Source organism: Bos indicus, chromosome 11 (assembly GCF_029378745.1).
Source record: "Bos indicus isolate NIAB-ARS_2022 breed Sahiwal x Tharparkar chromosome 11, NIAB-ARS_B.indTharparkar_mat_pri_1.0, whole genome shotgun sequence".
Classification (NCBI taxonomy): domain Eukaryota; kingdom Metazoa; phylum Chordata; class Mammalia; order Artiodactyla; family Bovidae; genus Bos; species Bos indicus.
Window position 1 is genome coordinate 100,371,759 of NC_091770.1, and position 18,396 is coordinate 100,390,154.

Below are 18,396 nucleotides of genomic sequence, written 5' to 3' on the forward strand. Positions count from 1 at the left end.
ATTCAGGACTGATTTCCTTTAGGATGGACTGGTTGGATCTTGCTGTCCAAGGGACTCTCAAGAGTCTTCTTCAACACCACAGTTCAAAAGCATCAATTCTTCAGTGCCCAGCTTTCTTTATGGTCCAACTCTCACATCCATACGTGACTACTGAAAAAACCATAGCTTTGACTAGACAGACCTTTGTTGGCAAAGTAATGTCTCTGCTTTTTAATATGCTGTCTAGGTTTGTCATAGCTTTTCTTCCAAGAAGCAAGCATCTTTTAATTTCATGGCCGCAATCACCATCTGCAGTGATTTTGGAGCCCCCCAAAATAAAGTCAGCCACTGTTTCCACTGTTTCCCCATCTATCTGCCATGAAGTGATGGGACCAGATGCCAGGATCTTCGTTTTTTGAATGTTGAGTTTTAAGCCAGCTTTTTCACTCTCTTCTTTCACTTTCTTCAAGAGGCTCTTCAGTTCCTCTTTGCTTTCTGCTGTAGGGGTGGTGTCATCTGCATGTCTGCATATCTGAGGTTATTGATATTTCTCCCAGCAATCTTGATTCCAGCTGTGACATAGACACAGATGCAAACATTTATGGACAGGCACACAGACACACCAGAGAGGCAGGCATGAGAACACGTGGACACACACACATCAGGCTTCTGGGCCAAGGTCAGGCAGGCCACTGCTTTCTCTGGAGATTTTAGAGAATATTCTGAACTCAAGGAGCCTTGACCTCCTGAGTCAGAAAGTCCTAATGGAAAGAAAACGTAGTAGGAACCTGAATACCCCTGAAACTCTAGACCACCCGCCTGTGTCCACGACCCCTTCTAACATATTCTTATAGATGCTTTTAGAGAGTTAAACTGAGTGCATCTTCTATCCTGCTCTCACTGATTTTTCCGCATTTTCCCACATTTACCCATTTCCTAGATTCATCCTGACCCATATCATTGCTTTTCATTTAAAGGGCAAAATAACATTCCGGGCATTCAGCTCCCACGGTTGCTAAGCTCTTCCACTGTTTGAGGCAGATGCGCTGTTGCCAGTTTTTGGTGATAATAAATGGGGCTGTTGGAACGTCTTTGCACAAATGCTTCTCTTTATCTCCTGGATCGTTTCCTTGGGGTAGAGCCCCAAAAACCAAGGGTTGAGTCCAAGGCTGGGAATGGTCACCGGGTGCCTCTTACCCTGTGGGACTGCTATTTGGGGGAAAAACCATTGGAGTTGTGAAGTCAAAATTGAAGTCTACAGGATTTATTGAGCATCTTTGTGCCCAGGACTGCCTAGGACGGAGAAGACGGGTCCAAGCTGTGTGTGACGTCAGGTGGCAAAAGACTTTTGAGTACCCTCCCAGCCGTGCCCCCAGCTCCCTGAGTGAACTTGAACAAGACCCTTCCTTCTCTCTGAGCCTCAGTGTTCCCATCTGAGAAATGAAAGAGCTGAACAGGCAATAGTGGCCAGAGAGCGCCTAGTGGCTCCGATCCCTTGACTCAGCCTGGGGATGCTGGGGCGAAGCGGTGTTGCTAGGCAACAATGTTTGTTTGTGGTTCTGATACGTAGCTGGGACAGCTGCAAGTGCTCCTGGCTCCGGCTCTGGCTCCCGGGGGCAGCCGGCCAGGATCCACACAAGGCCAAGCCAGCCGTGTTGAGGGGGGAGGGGAGGGAACAGTGAAAGAATGGAGCGTCCAGGGATGCTGCAGGGCGGTGGGACACTCACTCCCCGTCCCGGCTCAGAGGAGGGGAGGGGGCTGCAACTGGGTTCTGATGATCCAAGAGAAAAGCTGCTCCCCTTTGCAAGCCAATGGCATGGCAGGGACTGCCCAGGGCCTCCCCATGGGGGTCTTTACCTTGCTGGATCTTCATAACTCATGCTGATTTCTAGCCTGGTGTCTGGGTGGCCGTGCACAGCATGACTTCATCCATCTGGGTCTCAGTTTTCTCCTCTGTGAAAGGGGAGATGACAGGATCAACCCTGCCTTGGGGTGATCTGCCTGCCTTGCAGGTTTGGATTTGGGGAGTTTCAAGTGTACATGGAAGTGCTTAGCTCCACAGCGGTCACAGGAAGCGTCTGAGTATTGACAGCCGTCACCTATAAGCCATCTCAGGGTTTATGTTTCACGGGCTCGGGGGACGTGCATTTACCCCCATGCTCACATATTTCGCTTGGCCCTTCGGTTGGTGTCAGGCCCCTCTTCCTGAATTGCTCCAGCTTGGGGTTTCCGTTTGGAACTTCCTTACAAGGGTCTATGATATGCCTGAAGGTCAGAGTGGCCCCTGTGGATGGGTGAAGGTGCTCTTCAGGCTGAGTGGTGCTGAGGGGGAGGGGGGCAGTCCTTGCCCCCAGTCTCAGACCCTGCCCTGGCTCAGCAGATGCGTGGCCAGCATGTAGTGACATGCAGTGGGGATCTATTGAGCACTGCCCAGCTCTGCTGTGCGCTATGCGTGAGGATCAGCCTCTGGCCAGCTCGGTTCTGTGGCAGGTGCTGTTCATTCATTTGACAACCTCCTCCCAGAAGGCTCTGATCGCAGAGGAGGTTGGACGGACGGCTTAGAAACGAGGGCAGCAGGACAAGCATGGGACCCAGCAAGAGGGACTGGGCAAACCACCCAGACTCCCAGCAACCTGAGGACGGGGGCATTCACTCCGCCCCAGCGGCAGCTGGCCCGTCTTGAACCCAGTGGCTCTTTGTCAGATGAGTGAATCAGTGAATGAATGAACAATTGGCAGAACTTGGTTCCATAGCATTCAGAGCAGGGGAAGTGTAACTAACCTGCCTGGTCTCATCAGGGAAGGCTTCCCAGAGGAGCTGGAGGCTGTGCTGCCTTTAAGGGGACCTGGGGGGCAGGAGAGCAGTGCTGAGACAGGATGGGGCGTGGGGAACACTGAGAGCGAAGGTGGGAAGGTGTGTGTGTGTGGCGGGGGAGGGGTGGGTGGGGGGACAGGGACAGTTGGGATTTGCCATCAAATATTTATCGAGCACCTGTTATGGGCCAGTGCCTGTGCTAAGGGCCAGGGACATGGCAGGAACCTGGGCACACCTGGCCCCTCCCCCCACACAGCCATCAGAGAGTGACAGGTGGCTGCAGGTGTGATAAATGCCATGGGCAGCAGAGGCAGCTGCATGGAGAGGGGACCCCTAGCTGGGTTGCAGCAAAGGTGTGGCCTGGGATTGGCACTATCTACCCAATGCCCTCTGGTCTCTCCGGGCAGGTATGTTCCCCTTGGAGCTCTCAGGGCCAGGGGGACCCGGCAGGGTAGGTGGATCTCCCCACCACCATCCCCCACCATCTGCGTGGCTGTGTGAACCTCACAGCCAGCAGCGAAGGCTTGAGCCCAGTGCATGTCATAAACAGGAAATTCCCCTCGAACCTCTCCGTGTTTTCATCTGGGCGCTGCTTGGAGCCATCTGGCTGCTCTCGCTGCGATGGGAGTCTGCTGCTAATTACACCACATGCACTCAGCACACGGCAGCCCTCTCCCCGCTTCCTCCCACCTTGCCCCTGCCCGTGCCCATCCCTGTGCCCGGAGGTTGTAGCCCCCAAACCTCAGGGAGCCTTGGGAACGTGGAGAGAGCGTGCAAGGGGCATGGGGTGTGGGTGGTTCAGAAGGGCTGCCCTGGAACCCCCAGACCTCCAGGTCCTCTCTGATGCATCCCAGGCCCCACACCTTTGTCCTGAGTCTGGTCTGAGTGGGGTCTGCTCTGTGCCAGGTCTGGGCTAGGGTCTGGGGGTACAAAGGCAGCTAAGGTGGACGGAAATGTGTCCTCTTAAGGGCCCACGGGCGACGGGTGGCCACAGGCCAGTGTGGTGAAAGCTGCGACGGAGGGGTCTCTAGAGGTCTCAGCTTGATCATCTATAAGATGGAGTCTCCCTTCTCTCCATCCCCTCCTCTGTGATATAGTGAGCAGGAGCCTGGTAGGCTGCAGTCCATGTGGCCGCTAAGAGTCGGACACGACTGAGCGACTTCACTTTCACTTTTCACTTTCATGCATTGGAGAAGGAAATGGCAACCCACTCCAGTGTTCTTGCCTGGAGAATCCCAGGGACGGGGGAGCCTGGTGGGCTGCCGTCTATGGGGTCGCGCAGAGTCGGACACGACTGAAGCGACTTAGCAGCAGCAGCAGCAGCGTCCCTTTCTAGGAAATGATCTGGGGCTCATCGTGAGAAAGACGAGAGGCCTCTTTTATTGTTGAGAATTGTTTCCACTTTTGGAAATTTTTTTCATTATTGTTTTTTTTTTTTCCCCAGAAGCTCCCACTTCCTATCCTTTTAAGGGTTTGATGAGGGAAGGAGCAAGAGGTCCTTTAGTCTCTAAAGTTCTAAGAAGGACTAGAAGGCAACCTCTGAGATAAAAGGAGTCCAGAGCTGCCTTTTCAAATATGAAGAAGTTGGGGCTCAGAGACGTTGCTTGCCCTGTCTGAGGTTGCACAGCATGTCTAGAGCAGAATAGGACCTTGGACCCAGAACTCTGGTGCTCAGCCTGGACATCTTTGCACTGACGCAGGGGCTCCTGCTTGGCTAGTCGAGGTTCACAATAAAGTCCCCGAGGGAGCCATGTCACCGCCCCAAGTGTGATTAAGTGTGTGTGTTTCAGCCTCACGCTGATTTGGCTCGTGTTGTTGGATGTTGACATTATTTAACCTAAAAAAAAAAAAAAAACAAAACACAACCACGGTGGATGAGAAAAGCCAAGCCAGGGGAGTGGAGCCGTGCAGGGGAGATGTTTACTTGTCACTGGGACAAACAGACATCTGTGTGGTGTTTTTGCTCCTTTTTCTTCCACTTTGGAAGACTGAGGGACCTACTGATTGGGGGCTGGGAGCGAGCACATGGACACACTGGGGGTGGGTTTTTTACTAACAGCGGGGTTGTGTATGGAGCACTTACTATGTCCCAGGGACCATGGACTTTGTGTGCATCATGTCACTTCGTACGCACAGTATCCTGTGACCCCAGGTGAGGACACTGAGACTCGGGGAGAGGGAGTCCTCCACCCAAAGGGCATGGTTGGGGGTGATGGCACTTGCTGTCAAAGCCTGGCTCCTGCCTGCTCCTCCAGGTCACTTTTGGGGGACAGGGGCACTTCCATGTGTCCCGGGGCATTGCTCCCAAGGGGTGGACCCCAGAGGGTCTTGGTACAACCCTGATTCCAGCCTCCACCCCCCTAAATCTGGCTGGGGCCTGGGAATGTGTTTGTTTTGCATGTGGCTGGAAAATTCTGATAAGAAGCCCTGCCCTGCAGCAGGAGGTGATGGCCTCTGTGAGAGCTGACGGTGTGTGAGCCTAGGTATGGCCAGGAGGCCGGCTCCTATGCCTGGGGGACACACGTCAGTGTGCAGAGAGCTCTGGTGGTGAAAGAAAGAACAAAGGAAGGAAAGCAGGGCTGGAGGAAAGGAAAAAATCTAGATGTTTAAATGTACACCAAAAGGAGAACTAATTAATGAAGCGCGGTAAACTCACACAAAGGACTACTATGCAACGGCGAAAAACGAATGAATTGGACCCACACACATATACACTTTGCCATTTATATGAGTTTTAAACAACGCAAAATTATGTTGCATATTGTAATGTCACTGTCGTCACCATGGTAACAGCTGACCTTCATTGAGTGTGTCTCTGTTCTTGGGTCTGGAAGATCCCCTGGAGAAGGGAATGACTACCACTCCAGATTTCCTGCTGGGGAATTCCAAGAACAAAGGAACCAGGCGGCCTGCCGTCCGTGGGGTCGCCCAGAGTGGGCTAGGACCGGGCGTCTAAGCGCACATTCACACTGTTCTAGGCTCCGGGGTGTGAATCAGGTCTTCGGTTCTCTGGACAACTGTATGAGGAAGAAGCACCACTTCTGTCTTATCTCCCCCTGCCCTGCAAGGGAGACAACCAAAGCACAGAAAGGTTGAGTGACTTAGCAAACATCACACAGCAGGCACATGGCAGAACACGGTCGGAGCCAGTTGGCCCCAGCCCGGTGCCCGGGCTCCAGAGACCACCAGCTGGTGTATCACTCACAGCTGTCCTCAGGGAACTTGCCCCAAGTGCCCGCTGGACGCTCAGGACAAACTAGAGGAGGGGGTTCCTAGGCAGGGGGATTACAACCCCACTTTACAGATGGGGAGACAGAGGACCTGCAGGGCAAAGCTACTGGCCCCAGACTGCACAGAGAGTGAATTGCCAACAATATCGACCTGGTGGATAAGTGTATGCCCAGTACTTTGCTTGCAGCTGCTTAGTAAATGGGAGACTACTGTCATCCCTGTTTTGCATAGGAGGAATCTGAGACTTAGCTGAGAGGGGAGTGGGGACCGGGATTGGAGCCCAGCTGGACCCTGATGAGCACACGCGGGGGAGGGACTGGCCCTTGAGGGGCCCCACCCCTATGCTGGCTGCTTGCGCTCAGGGCCAGCCGGGGCCAGGGGCTGCAGCTGCCCTCCCAGTTCTGTGGGGGCAGGGGCTACACGGAGCCAGCACATATGGGCCAGTGATATCATGTCTGTGGGGGTCCCCTGGGGTCCGGTCCAGCTGCAGGAGCCTGGCTGAGGGTTCCAGATCTCTGTGGGATGGGGGCCAGGTGACTTCAGCAGGTGGGCTGGAGTGGGGAGGGCAGTGATGGGGGAGCCTCACAGCTTCCTCCTGAGAGCCCAGTGCCGGATACCTGGACACCAAACAGCACAGGCTTCGGAGTCTGGGTGAGCCTGACCCTTAGACGCAGAGGGCCTCTGGCCTGCAGCTTCTCCCTGGAATCCAGGGGTCCTCCAAGTGAGGCCTCTTCCTCGCCTCTCAGGGCAGGGTTGAGGGATAAGGTGTGTGCATTAGAAGAGGGGGTGTGCCTGGTGACCAGGTGCCAGGCCTTGGACTCAGCCCACATGGAACCTGTTCACCAGCCCCAGTCACAGCATTCCTTAATGTACCCATTTTACAGATGAGGAAACAGAGGCTCCAAGAGATGAAGGGACTTGCTTTACCCAGCTCAAAATTGGAGTTCAAAGTCAAACCCAGCCAGCGGACTCCTAGCCTAATGCTCTTTGTCTCTTACACCAGTTGGAGTGGACCTGGCCTTGGCCTGGTGGTTTGGGGAGCTGGAAGCAGGGCAGGGGAACGGTGAAGGGTGGGTGGTGGATACTGCCTCAGTCCTGGCTGGCTTCCTGGAGGAGGCAACTGGTTGGGTCATGAGACCTTTCCAGCAGATGTGGGGTTGGTTGGGGTCTCACCAGTGTCCCTCATTTCCTCAGGCACCACCTCCTCCCGCCCGGCTCCCTGCATCTGGCTCAGGCCCAGGTCAGTGACAGCGGCCTCTACGAATGCACGGCCAGTAACCCTGCCGGGTCCGCTACTCAGTACTACATCCTCAGGGTGCAAGGTAGGGCCCTGGCTGGCCCCCTCCGTCTCACCACGTGGCCCCCTGCCCCCATCTTTCTCGGGCCTTTTGGTGTCCCTCCCCATCCCCATGCCAGGCTCTCTCACCTTTTCATGGCCCTCCAGTGTGCGCTCCATCTACCTTATTTCCTGTCTTTTTCAAGTCTTGTCCCTCCTTCTCCCCACCCCTATTTCTCCCCTCTCCTGAACCCCTTGGTTGAGCTTGGACAGGCTGTTCAGAGCTCCCCCCTGAGAACCGAGGGTGGGACCCCAAGGTGGCAGGGACTTAGGGGTTGGGAGGGCGACCCACAGGGGGATTCTGGGTCCCAGCCCAGCTGGGGGCCCAGGAGTGGGCATTCATCTGGGGGGTACAGGTCCCATTCACAGGAGCCACCCAGTGGAGTCACTCCACCAAAGAGGCGGGGAGCCTGTCCCCTCCAAGAGCCCCAGTGAGTCATCTGAGACCCGGGTCCACCAACCACAGCCCTAGCTACTCCTCGCCTACACGCCGTTCTCATTCGGCCCACAAGTGAAGAATGATGTCTGCGTTTTCTAATGATTGGGGGAGAAAAGGCAAATAATGTGACATATGAAAATTATATGAAACTCAGTTCTTCAGTGTCCATTAATACAAGCTTCATTGGAGCGCCTCCAAACACGTTCGGTTACGTAGCGTCTGTGGCTGCCTTCACGCTGAAATGGCAAAGTTAGTAGCTGAGACAGAGACCATCTGGCCTGCAGAGCCTAAGATATTTACTCTTTGGCCCTTTCCAGAAAGAGCCAACCCCTGCTCTAAGCTTAACTCCCCATTTTACAGGTGGACAGACTGAGGTTCAGAGAGGAAGGGGCTCAAAGCTTTGCTGTGTGTTTACATGAGCGTATGAGAGAAGGTGGTTCGGATGTTAAAGAACCCGCCTGCAGCGCGGGAGACCTGGGTTCGATCCCTGGTTTGGGAAGATCCCCTGGAAGAGGGTGTGGCAACCCACACCAGTATTCTTGCCTGGAGAATCCCAGGGACAGAGGAGCCTGGAGGGCTGCAGTCTGTGGGGTTGCACAGAGTCAGACATGACTGAGCGACTAAGCACAGCACAGCACAGGAGAGAGACAGGGAAGCAGGGCAGGAGGACGAACGGAGCCGGGTTTGAATGCTGACTCTGCCACCAACTGGCTCTGTGACCTCAGGCCAGCTGCTCGGCCTCTCTGAGCCTTGGATTCCTGTCTATAAGAAAGTGAAGTCGCTCAGTCGTGTCCAACTCTTTGCGACCCCATGGACTGTAGCCCACCACCCACGTCCATGGGATTTTCCAGGCAAGAAGACTGGAGTGGGTTGCCATTTCCTTCTCCAGGGCATCTTGGCAACCCAGGGATCGAACCTGGGTCTCCTGCATTGTAGGCAGACGCTTTACCATCTGAGCCATCAGGGAAGTCCATTCCTGTCTATAAAGTAGAGGCAATAATGCCTATCCCACAGTAAGGGTACTGATGACTTCAGGTACTCAACACAGTGGAAACTGTGAGTGTTCTCAGGGGGTGGTAGGCACCCTGTCCACGCTTCTGCTCCTGGACAGCGAGGATCTGGGCTGGGGGTAGGGGAGCCAATCTCTGCCCAGGGGCCAGATCCCATGGATGGTCTTATCTTCGGGATTCTCCTCTGAAGCTGGGAAGGGAGTGGGTGTCCTCAACTTCCCCTGAGGGCCCAGGACACTTTTCCAAGTCTCTGAGAATTCTCCCAGGCTCACCCAGTCTGGCTGCGTGGAAACCACTTGGATTCCTGCTCATCCAGACCCAGGCTTGGGGCTGATCCAGCTCCGGTTAGCCAATATGAAGTGGATGACTCTGGTCAAGTCACATAAGCTTTCTGAGTCTCAGTTTCTTCATCTGCAAAACGGGCATGGCATCACCCACCCGTGGGAGGGGCCAACTGGGATGGAGGATGGGAAAGTGACTTGAAACAGAAAATGTGGAAGAAAGGAAACCCATCATCTCCCTCACCCCCACCCCACCCCAGGGAAAGGAAAAGAGGGACCTGGGAACCCCGAGAGTGGGTCTAAGCCGCTACGTTTTAGGCGCCACTGTGGACCAGGCTCCATGCTGGCCGCCCTGGTGCCATGGCCTGTTGTACCTGGGGCATCTTTGTGAGGAGGAGAAACTGAGGCCCCGGCCAACGCAGGGTCCTGTGACCTTGAGGGGCAGGGCTAGGATCTGAAGCCTCCCGCTCATGCCTGCTGCCCCCAGGCCCTGGTGTCCCCATCCCACACCGAGCTGGTGATTTTCACATGGTGCTGGGGGCAAGCCCGGGGTGGGGTGGGGAAGTAAGCCAAGCATGCAGGAGCATTCTTCCTTGAGAGCACGGTTGTTCAGCAGAAAGGGTGATGGCACTCACGCTTGGGAGGGGGAGGGGTCCACACAAGGCGGCCCAGTGTCGTTTCCTGAAAACCGAGGCGCAATCGGCCTCAGATCACGCCCTGCCCCCTTGCGGGCTGGTGACACCCAGGGATGTGTGAAGCCCTGAGCCGGCCGGACCTGCTCTGTGGGTCTGCGCTCTGCGTCCCCCCACACCCCGAGCCCCTGCCCTGACCCCCCTCCCCATGGCCCTGTCAGTGCCCCCCCAGGTGCAGCCGGGCCCGCGGGTCCTGAAGGTGCTAGTGGGAGAAGCCGTGGACCTGAACTGTGTGGCTGAGGGCAGCCCGGAGCCCCGGGTGACCTGGTCCAAGGATGGGGTGGCCCTGCGGGGCGAGGGGCCCGAGGGCTCCGTCCACTTTGCGGCCATCCAAACCTCCCACGCCGGGACGTACCGCTGCGAGGCGTCCAGCAGCGCTGGGGTAGACGCCTGGGAGCTGGATCTCAGGGTGCTGGGTGAGTGGCCCCCGACCCACAGAGCTCCCCGGCCCCCCATCTGCTGCAGCCCCTGCAGCAGTCTGGGCTTCTGAGCTGTTGGACTGCTTCTTCCCCCCAGACCTGAGGCCGCATCAGGCAGCTCTCACCAGCCCCGGGTTGCGGGGGCGGGGTTCCTTCCTCGGGGTGGGCTGCAGGCGCCCTGGGGCTGCTGATTGAAGAGCAGACGCCTGGGCCTGAGGCCAGCTTCTCCCACTTTCCAGCTGGACAACCATCGGCCAGTCATTTACTTTCTCTGACCCCATAAAATGTGTCTAATAATATGTGAGGGGTCAGTGCGAGAATGCATGTGAAGTGTCTGGTGCCTAGAAAGTTCTGGATCCCTGGGGCTAGCCTGTTTGCTCTGATGAATCTGAAACTTATGCAGAAAGCTGCTGCTGGAGGGGTCGGATGCCCGAGCTCAGCCCCTGAGCCCGGGGTGGTCGTGTGTGGCCCTAGAGGCTGTTCCATGGACCACCCTGGGTGGGGGGGTGAGCTGACGCCTAGGCCCTGAGGCTGAGGGCTGGGGTGCAGGGGTTGCACCCCTTATTCCAGCTGAGGCTCTGAAGGGAATGCTCCCTCCCCCCAAGGCCCTGGGCTCCTGGGAGGGAGTGCCAGGCTTTGGGTTTGGGGGTGTGAGTGTGGCTACATCACTTCCCACCAGAGCCACCACACTGGGGGGCTGATGAGACCAGCGGCCTACTGGAGAGGGTAGCAGGAGAGAATGCCAGCCTGCCGTGCCCTGCCAGAGGTGAGGCTGGGCCCTGGGTGGGCCGGGCGGGGGAGAAAACCCACCCACATTCCAGTGCCTTGGGTCACTCACTGTAGGCAGTGCCCATGGGTATGGAGGGTTATGGGGTCCCCACTTCTGCCTGCCATGCCGGGCACTTCATCCCATCCACATCCCTATAGGATGGGTATTAGCATTAGCTCTTTTTCATTAGGGGCAATTTAGGCTCAGAGAGGGTAAGCAGCTTTCCTGAGGTCACACAGCCGGAAGATGACCTAATATGCTTTAACCCCTAGCTCCGTACCTGTTAAGCCCTGAGTCCCTCTGTGCCCAGGGGGTGTAACACTGGGGCTGAGGAAGGCCCTGGGGTCCTGGGATCAGGGCTTGTGGCTCCGGCCTCTCCCCCAGCCCCAGACTTTCTCACAGAGCATGGATCCACAGGGTTCTGGGCAGACCGTCCCTTGGGGGCCTTCTTCCGGCGACAGCACCGTGCGGGGTCAAGATCGCCACCCCTGGTCAACTGCCCAGTGCCGGGCAGGTCACGTGTCCTTTCTGAGCCTCAGCTTTCTCAGCTGTCCAGTGGGGTCACACCCGCCCCTCCACAGAGGGCTGCCATGGACTGCAGGAGCACTAGGTCCCAGCACCGTGCCTGGCACACAGTAGGGGCTTGGGGAAACGTGTTGAATGTGTGGAGCGATTCTACCATCCGTGAAGCCTCCCAGTGGCACCCAGTGGGTGCCAGCCCGAGTTGCTTCTTTTGGCTTTGGACCAAGATGGCCTGAATGTCTCCTCTGTAGGTGGACAGTGATCTCTTGGGGAGGAGGCGTCTGGGTGTTCGGGGAGCAAGTGACAGCTTACAGGAAGACTGGCAGGAGCTGGGAAAACGGATTCCAGCTGGCACTGCACTTCCTTGTTGCTCAGGGCCTGGGGAAGTCCTTGGAAAGGGACGAGGGGTGGGCAGGTAGGAGACAGGTGGGAGCCATGGGCTTCCATGGTAGCTCAGCTGCTAGAGAATCTGCCTGCTATGCTGGAGAGGCCAGAGACAGAGGTTCGATCCCTGGGTCAGGAAGATCCCCTGGAGGAGGGCATGGCAACCCACTTCAGTATTCTTGCTTGGAGAATCCCATGGATGGAGGAGCCTGGCGGGCTATAGTCCATGGGGTGGCAAAGAGACATTCACCACTGAGCGACTAAACACTGGAGCCCTGGGCACCGACCACCTGAACGGACCATCGTCTCGCTCTTGAGCAGGCCGCCACCTTGTGTTAGTATCTGGTAACAGCAAGGAATGTTTAGGGCACTCGCGCACACTTCAGTTCAGTTCAGTTGCTCGATTGGGTCTGACTCTCTGCGACCCCATGGACTGCAGCACGCCCGGCCTCCCTGTCCATTACCAACTCCCAGAATTCACTCAGACTCATGTCCATCGAGTCGGTGATGCCATCCAACCATCTCAATTTCTGTTGCCCCTTCTCCTCTCACCTTTAATATTTCCCAGCATCAGGGTCTTTTCAAATGAGTCAGGTCTTCTCATTAAGCGGCCAAAGAATTGGAGTTTCAGCTTCACCATCAGTTCTTCCAATGAATATTCAGGCTTGGTTTCCTTTAGGATGGACTGGTTGGATCTCCTTGTAGTCTAAGAGACTCTCAAGAGTCTCCACAGTTCGAAAACATCAATTCTTCGGCACTCAGCTTCCTTTATAGTCCAACTCTCACATCCATACATGACTACTGGAAAAACCATAGCTTTGACTAGACGGACCTTTGTTGGCAAAATAATGTCTCTGCTTTTTAATATGCTGTATAGGTTTTTCATAACTTTTCTTCCAAGGAGCAAGCGTCTTTTAATTTCATGGCCGCAATCATCATCTGCAGTGATTTTGGAGCCTAAAAAAATAAATTAAAAAAATTTTCGGTTGCTCTTGTACAGGGAGTCCCGATATAGACGCATGCAGAAAATGCAGGTTCAATCCCTGGGTCGGAAAGATCCCCTGGAGAAGGAAATGGTAACCCACTCCTGTATTCTTGCCTGGAAAATCTCATGGACAGAGGTGTCTGGCAGGCTACAGTCCTTGGGGTTGCAAAGAGTCAAATACGACTTAGCAACTAAACAACAATAATGGGCCTTGGGACGTGGGACCACCAACCACCGCCTCTTTCTCTGATGCCTCACGGCCACCCACGACCCCAGCATCATCTCTGGTCAGCCAGGGCGTCCTCTGGGCCTAACTTCAGCCAGGTCGGCATCATCCAAGTCTCCTTCATTAAAACTGCCTGCTCCCCCTCCCCGACTGCCCAGCTGCCCTTGGCCTTCTCCCTTTCAAGCAGGTGACTGTCTGTTGGGCACTAGCATTCATCAGCCATGCGACCTGGGGCTCTGATGTCGAAAGGAGAAAGCCCTGAGCACCCGGCTGTGTCCCCTGGGAGCTCTGGTCCCCTACAGTGAGGGGCACCATCTGCCTCCTCCTTGTGGGTTGCTGCAGAGGCCAGGAGCCTGGTCACCAACCTGCTGGTGATTTGGGACATCACCGGTCCTCTCTCGACCCCCTTAAAAGTGGAGACGAAATGAGTGATTTTCAGCAACAGCCCCAAGTCCCTGGAGTCTTCATTCAGAGCAGTGGTGGAGTTCAGTGGTTAGAGCTTGTTTAGGGGTTAGACATTTGCATTAAAAAAAAACAGTTCCAGGGTTCAAAACGCAATGCCCCTCCAGGCCAGCAGCTCCGAGGTCCTGGTCTCTGGGTAGGGGGAGGATGGGCTGGGGTCTTTTGGAGAAGATGAGGCACTGGGAGGGGCATGTGTGTGTTTGTGGGGTGTACTTGTGTGTTGTGTGTTCACACACGTGTCCCCACCCTGGGGAGTGGGACCCTGGCAGGGGGTCACCTGGACGAGCATTCTAGGCAGGCACAGAGGAAACGGCAGAGGAGCCTATGAGAAAACAGGCACAGAGGATTAAGTAGCCCAAAGATCACAGAGTGTGGGTGGCCGCGGTCCCTCCGTTTCTGAGACGGCCAGCGGGCAGAGTCCCCAGCACTTGCCGGTACTGTTCAGGCAGGGCCTCCTGAACACCCCGGATGCTTTGAATGTGCCACATCTTTTTTTTTTAATTATTCATTTTTGGCTGCACTGTGACTTTGTTGCTATGCCGGCTTTCTCTCGTTGCAGCGAGTAGGGGCTACCCTCCAGTCCCAGCACAGGGGCTTCTCGTTGCAGCGGCTTCTCTTGCTGCGGAGCACGGGCTCTTGACACGTGGGCTCAGTAGCTGCGGTGCACGGGCCTTTGTTGCTCTGCGGCATGTGCGATCTTCCTGGAGCAGGGATCGAACCCGTGTCTCCTGCATTGGCAGGTGGATTCTTAACCACTGGATCACCAGGGGAACATGGACCTGCCGCCTCTTGATGTCACCCCTCCCCATCCCCCCCCCAGTGAGGTGGCCCACCCCTCCTTGCAACAGCAAGGATAAGAGAGCAAGTAAGGCAGAATGTGTTTGTAAAGAGCCCTGAGCTGCCAGGGGAGTGGGCAGAGGAAGTGGCGGTTCGGTTCATGATGACGGTGTTTGGTGATGACTGTGATCCCGATGGGGGTGACAGAGGTGTTGCAGGCTGCCCTCTTCCTGGGCGCTGATGGAGGCAGGAAGGGAGGTGAGGCTCCAGCGGGCAGGGCCGTGAGTAAGGGTTGCCTTTTGTCCTGAGGTCACTCAGCGCCTCTGCAGAGCTGGGGCTCACGGGACCCAAGCCCCGCTGTGACCACTGGGCGCCTTGCCTCCTGGGCACATGTGCTGCTTGGAAGACTGGGTCATGCCTTCAACACTGATCTGAGGACCTACTGTGTGCCCCGGCCGTTTATATCTCGCACCCACTGTGCGCCAGGCCTTGTGAGCCGACAGTCCGGTGGCAGAGCCAGACTCTGGACAATGCAATGTGGGGGATGATGGAGAAAGGCGTTCTGGGGAATCGGGACTCTCATGGGGCAGGGGTGTGTGGCCAGCAGTGCCCACTCGTGCCTCAGAGGGGAAGTGCAGGCCAGGCCAAGCTGGGGCCTCCACCGTTTATGTGATGATCCGATGGGACGAAACCAGGGCTGAGCATGGAGGGCTGGTTTCTTTCCTGTAGCAACTACCGGGTGCTAGGGGCTGGGATTGCAGCTGGGCACAAAGCAGAGACCCCGGACTTTGTTGGGGGAGACAGACAATAGACCAAAAAATACATATATAGCGTTAAAAAAAAAAAGTGCATCTTATATACATTAGAAAGCTGTAGGTGGGGGCAAAGGAAGACGCTGGGTAGGGTCAGGCGGTGGGAGTGCCCGTGAGGGTGCAGTTCCAGGCGGGGTGGGTCCTCTGAGAAGGGAACTGGCTTCTGGGGGCGCTGGGAGGCCGGGTGGATGCGCAGCCCTGGGTTGGAGGGGCTGGGTGTGGGGCACCTGCAGCTCTAGGAGCGGCTCTTCCAGCCTGGGGGCCAGGAGGAGTCTGAGGCGACCCCTTCTTGGAGGGTCAGGGATGTTTGCGCCTGGGTTGGGCGGGCGGGGGGTGGGGGCAGTGAGGGTGTAGACCGAGAAGGAGACAGGGTGTTGCTCCTGACAAGCCGGTGCCCTGCCAGGGACGCCCAAGCCGCAGGTCACGTGGCGGAAGGGCCCGTCGTCCGAGCCGCTGCGTGACCGGCCCGGCCTGGCGGTGCTGGATGAAGGCTCTCTGTTCCTGGCCTCCGTCTCTCCCTCCGACGGCGGAGACTACGAGTGCCAGGCCACCAACGAGGCGGGCTCCGCGTCCAGGAGAGCCAAGCTGGTGGTCCACGGTGAGTAGGGACCCCAGAGCTGGGGGTGATGGCACCTGGGGTGCCAGGCTGGGGCCGCGTGAGCTCCCTGGCCCAGAGCTCACTGCTCGGAGGATACAGGTCCTTGCTCCTCTGTCCCTCGTGCCTGTCAGGGAGGGCTTGAGGGTGCTGTTGGGAGAGTGCATTCTTCATGCAGAGAACCCCCCGCGGAGACAGTGTAAGGAGACCCCGGAATTCCATAAATGACTTTAAAATGGGCTAGGAGTGAATCTTCTTTACAATTCTCACCAGTGGTCAAAGCCCACCTCCCACTAAAGCCGCTGAAACCACCTGAGGCTCATATGCCCACTTCCCAAGGCCCACGTGTCTCCCTGGTACCCGGCCCCCTCATCCAGGGTGCTGTGTGCAGGGGGAGGGGAGCGCTTCCCTCAACTTGGGCTCACAGAGAGGGTGAGAGAAGCCGTTTTAATAATGGGCTCCTAATGGAACCACCTTCCGCCTCCCGTAACCAGCCACACCCACTTGTCCTGTAATGACTTGCCTGGGAAGTTTGTTTCAAAGACATACCCAGGCCCCACCCAGAGAGGCTCTGACTCCATGGGTGGGGGGTGGGGTGGTCCCCTAGGTACCCTCCTTCGTGACCATGACAACCATTTGGGTGGAGAACTAGATGGAACCAATGGCTCCCGCATCTTGGAGAGCTGAATGTCAGAGCAAGTAGAGAGTTCCTGGGCTCGACTAGGGTGAGGTCCCAGGGCGAGGCCGCCATGGCCATTCCCAGGTCCACACGGCTCCTGACGGCCAGGGTCTAGAATGGGCGTCCTGGAAGCCCAGAAGCTGGGGAAGGGGGGGAGTCAGGACCGCCCTCGAGGCCAGGAAGAATGGCCCAAATGGGGTCCCTGGCCGTGGCTGACCTGCGGAGGGGCGGCTCCTCTGCTTCTCCTTCTCCCAAGTGCCCCCCAGCCTCCGGGAGGATGGGCGCAGGGCTAACGTGTCAGGCATGGCCGGGCAGTCCCTGACGCTGGAGTGTGATGCCAATGGCTTCCCGGCCCCCGAGATCACATGGCTCAAGAACGGGCGGCAGGTGGGTGTCCCCCAGGGGTGGATGGGCTCTGGGTGGGATATGGACAGGGTGCAGGCCTTCTGGACGGGTTCCTGCATGTAACCAGATGTGGCTGGGAGATGTGGCAAGGTGACAGGTGTCTTTGGGGACTCACTGGGGGCCCAGGGCCACGGGGGTCCCACGATGAAGCCTGGAGGGCTGCATGGTGGAGAGGGCACAGCACTACTCTGGATTCCAGTCACTGACCAGTTCCCTGGGCCTCAGTTTCCTCACTGCTGTTGGGGACTAGGGAGTGGCCGGACCACCCTCCCCCCATCAGCTTCCTCGGGCCTTTTCTGCTCAGATCCCCGCCGTAGGCAGCCACCGCCTCTTGGATGGAGCCCGGGCCCTCCACTTTCCCAGAATCCAGGAGGGCGACTCTGGCCTCTATTCCTGCCGGGCCGAGAACCAGGCCGGGACCGCGCAGAGGGACTTCGATCTGCTCGTGCTCAGTGAGTGAGGCGGAGCTCCCCCAGCTCCCAGGGCTGTCTGGCCCTGCGAGCCCTCTCCTGTTAGGCGTGTGTGTGGGGGTGGGTGGGTACTGCCTGCTGGAAGCTGGGGCACAGAGGGGCCCATGGCACAGCTGTGTCACTGCTGTTGAACCATGTGATACAAAACAGCAAAGCAGGTGCTGAGGATGCACAGAGCCGGGGATGCTTGGCCAGGGGTTTGGGGAGCTTCCCATGAGGGCCGGGTGGGAGAAGGGAAGGCTGAGCAGGCAGGGAACCCGCACAGGCAAAGGCCATGGGGCAGGCAGGGATTGTAGGACCTGAAGTTTTTTCACCGCCCCCTCCCTCCCAACCCTTTCTCGACCCTAGTTCCACCTTCGGTGCTTGGAGCCGAGGCTGCCCAGGAGGTGGTGGGCCTGGCTGGCGCAGGGGCAGAGCTGGAGTGCCGGACCTCGGGGGTCCCCACACCCCAGGTGGAGTGGACCAAGGACGGGCAGTGAGTGGCCCCTGGCGGGCAGCTGGGGCTGGATGGAGTGTGCGTGTGGGGGTCCTCTGGGGAGGTGGAACTCTGCAGGGATGGGGTTTGACGTGCATTGCGTGAGCCACCCAGGGCCCAGGCAGAGATCACCCAGGTGAAACCCCGCTTTTCACGGGCAGAGTCTTCTCATTACTCAGCCAGCCTTCCTTTTACTTTTAAAACTTTTTCAAAAGTATTTTTAAAGGTTTTTTAAAAAAAATTTTAGGTATTCATATGATGTTTGCCATTCTAAAACGAAAGTTTACCATTGCTTCCCTTGTGGCTCAGCTGGTAAAGAATCTGCCTGTAGTGCAGGAGACCTGGGTTCGATCCCTGGGTTGGGAAGATCCCCCGGAGAAGGGAAAGGCTACCCACTTCAGTACTCTGGCCTGGAGAATCCCATGGACCGTATAAGTTCATGGGGTTGCAAAGGGTCAGACACTACTCAGCGACTTTCACTTCACCTTCACTTTACCATTCTGAAGCGCACAATTTGGTGTGCGTAGTACATCCATAGGGTTGCAATCTGTCAGCTCTATCTGGTTCCAGAATATTTCATGACCCCCAAAAGACACCCCACACCCATGAGCAGTCACTCGTCTGTTCGTCCCTC

At 56.9% G+C, this 18,396-nt stretch overlaps 1 protein-coding gene across 2 annotated transcripts in view; it reads left to right on the forward strand.

The window, feature by feature from the left end:
* HMCN2 (hemicentin 2) overlaps nt 1–18,396 on the forward strand; it is a 176,878-nt gene that overhangs the window by 74,800 nt on the left and 83,682 nt on the right. For both annotated transcript variants that reach the window (XM_070799427.1, XM_019971022.2), the window contains exons 23-29: nt 7,219–7,346; nt 9,944–10,198; nt 10,881–10,967; nt 15,542–15,736; nt 16,669–16,799; nt 17,122–17,269; nt 17,636–17,762. In XM_070799427.1, coding sequence (XP_070655528.1) covers nt 7,219–7,346; nt 9,944–10,198; nt 10,881–10,967; nt 15,542–15,736; nt 16,669–16,799; nt 17,122–17,269; nt 17,636–17,762 — 1,071 coding nt within the window. The remainder of the gene's footprint in view (nt 1–7,218; nt 7,347–9,943; nt 10,199–10,880; nt 10,968–15,541; nt 15,737–16,668; nt 16,800–17,121; nt 17,270–17,635; nt 17,763–18,396) is intronic.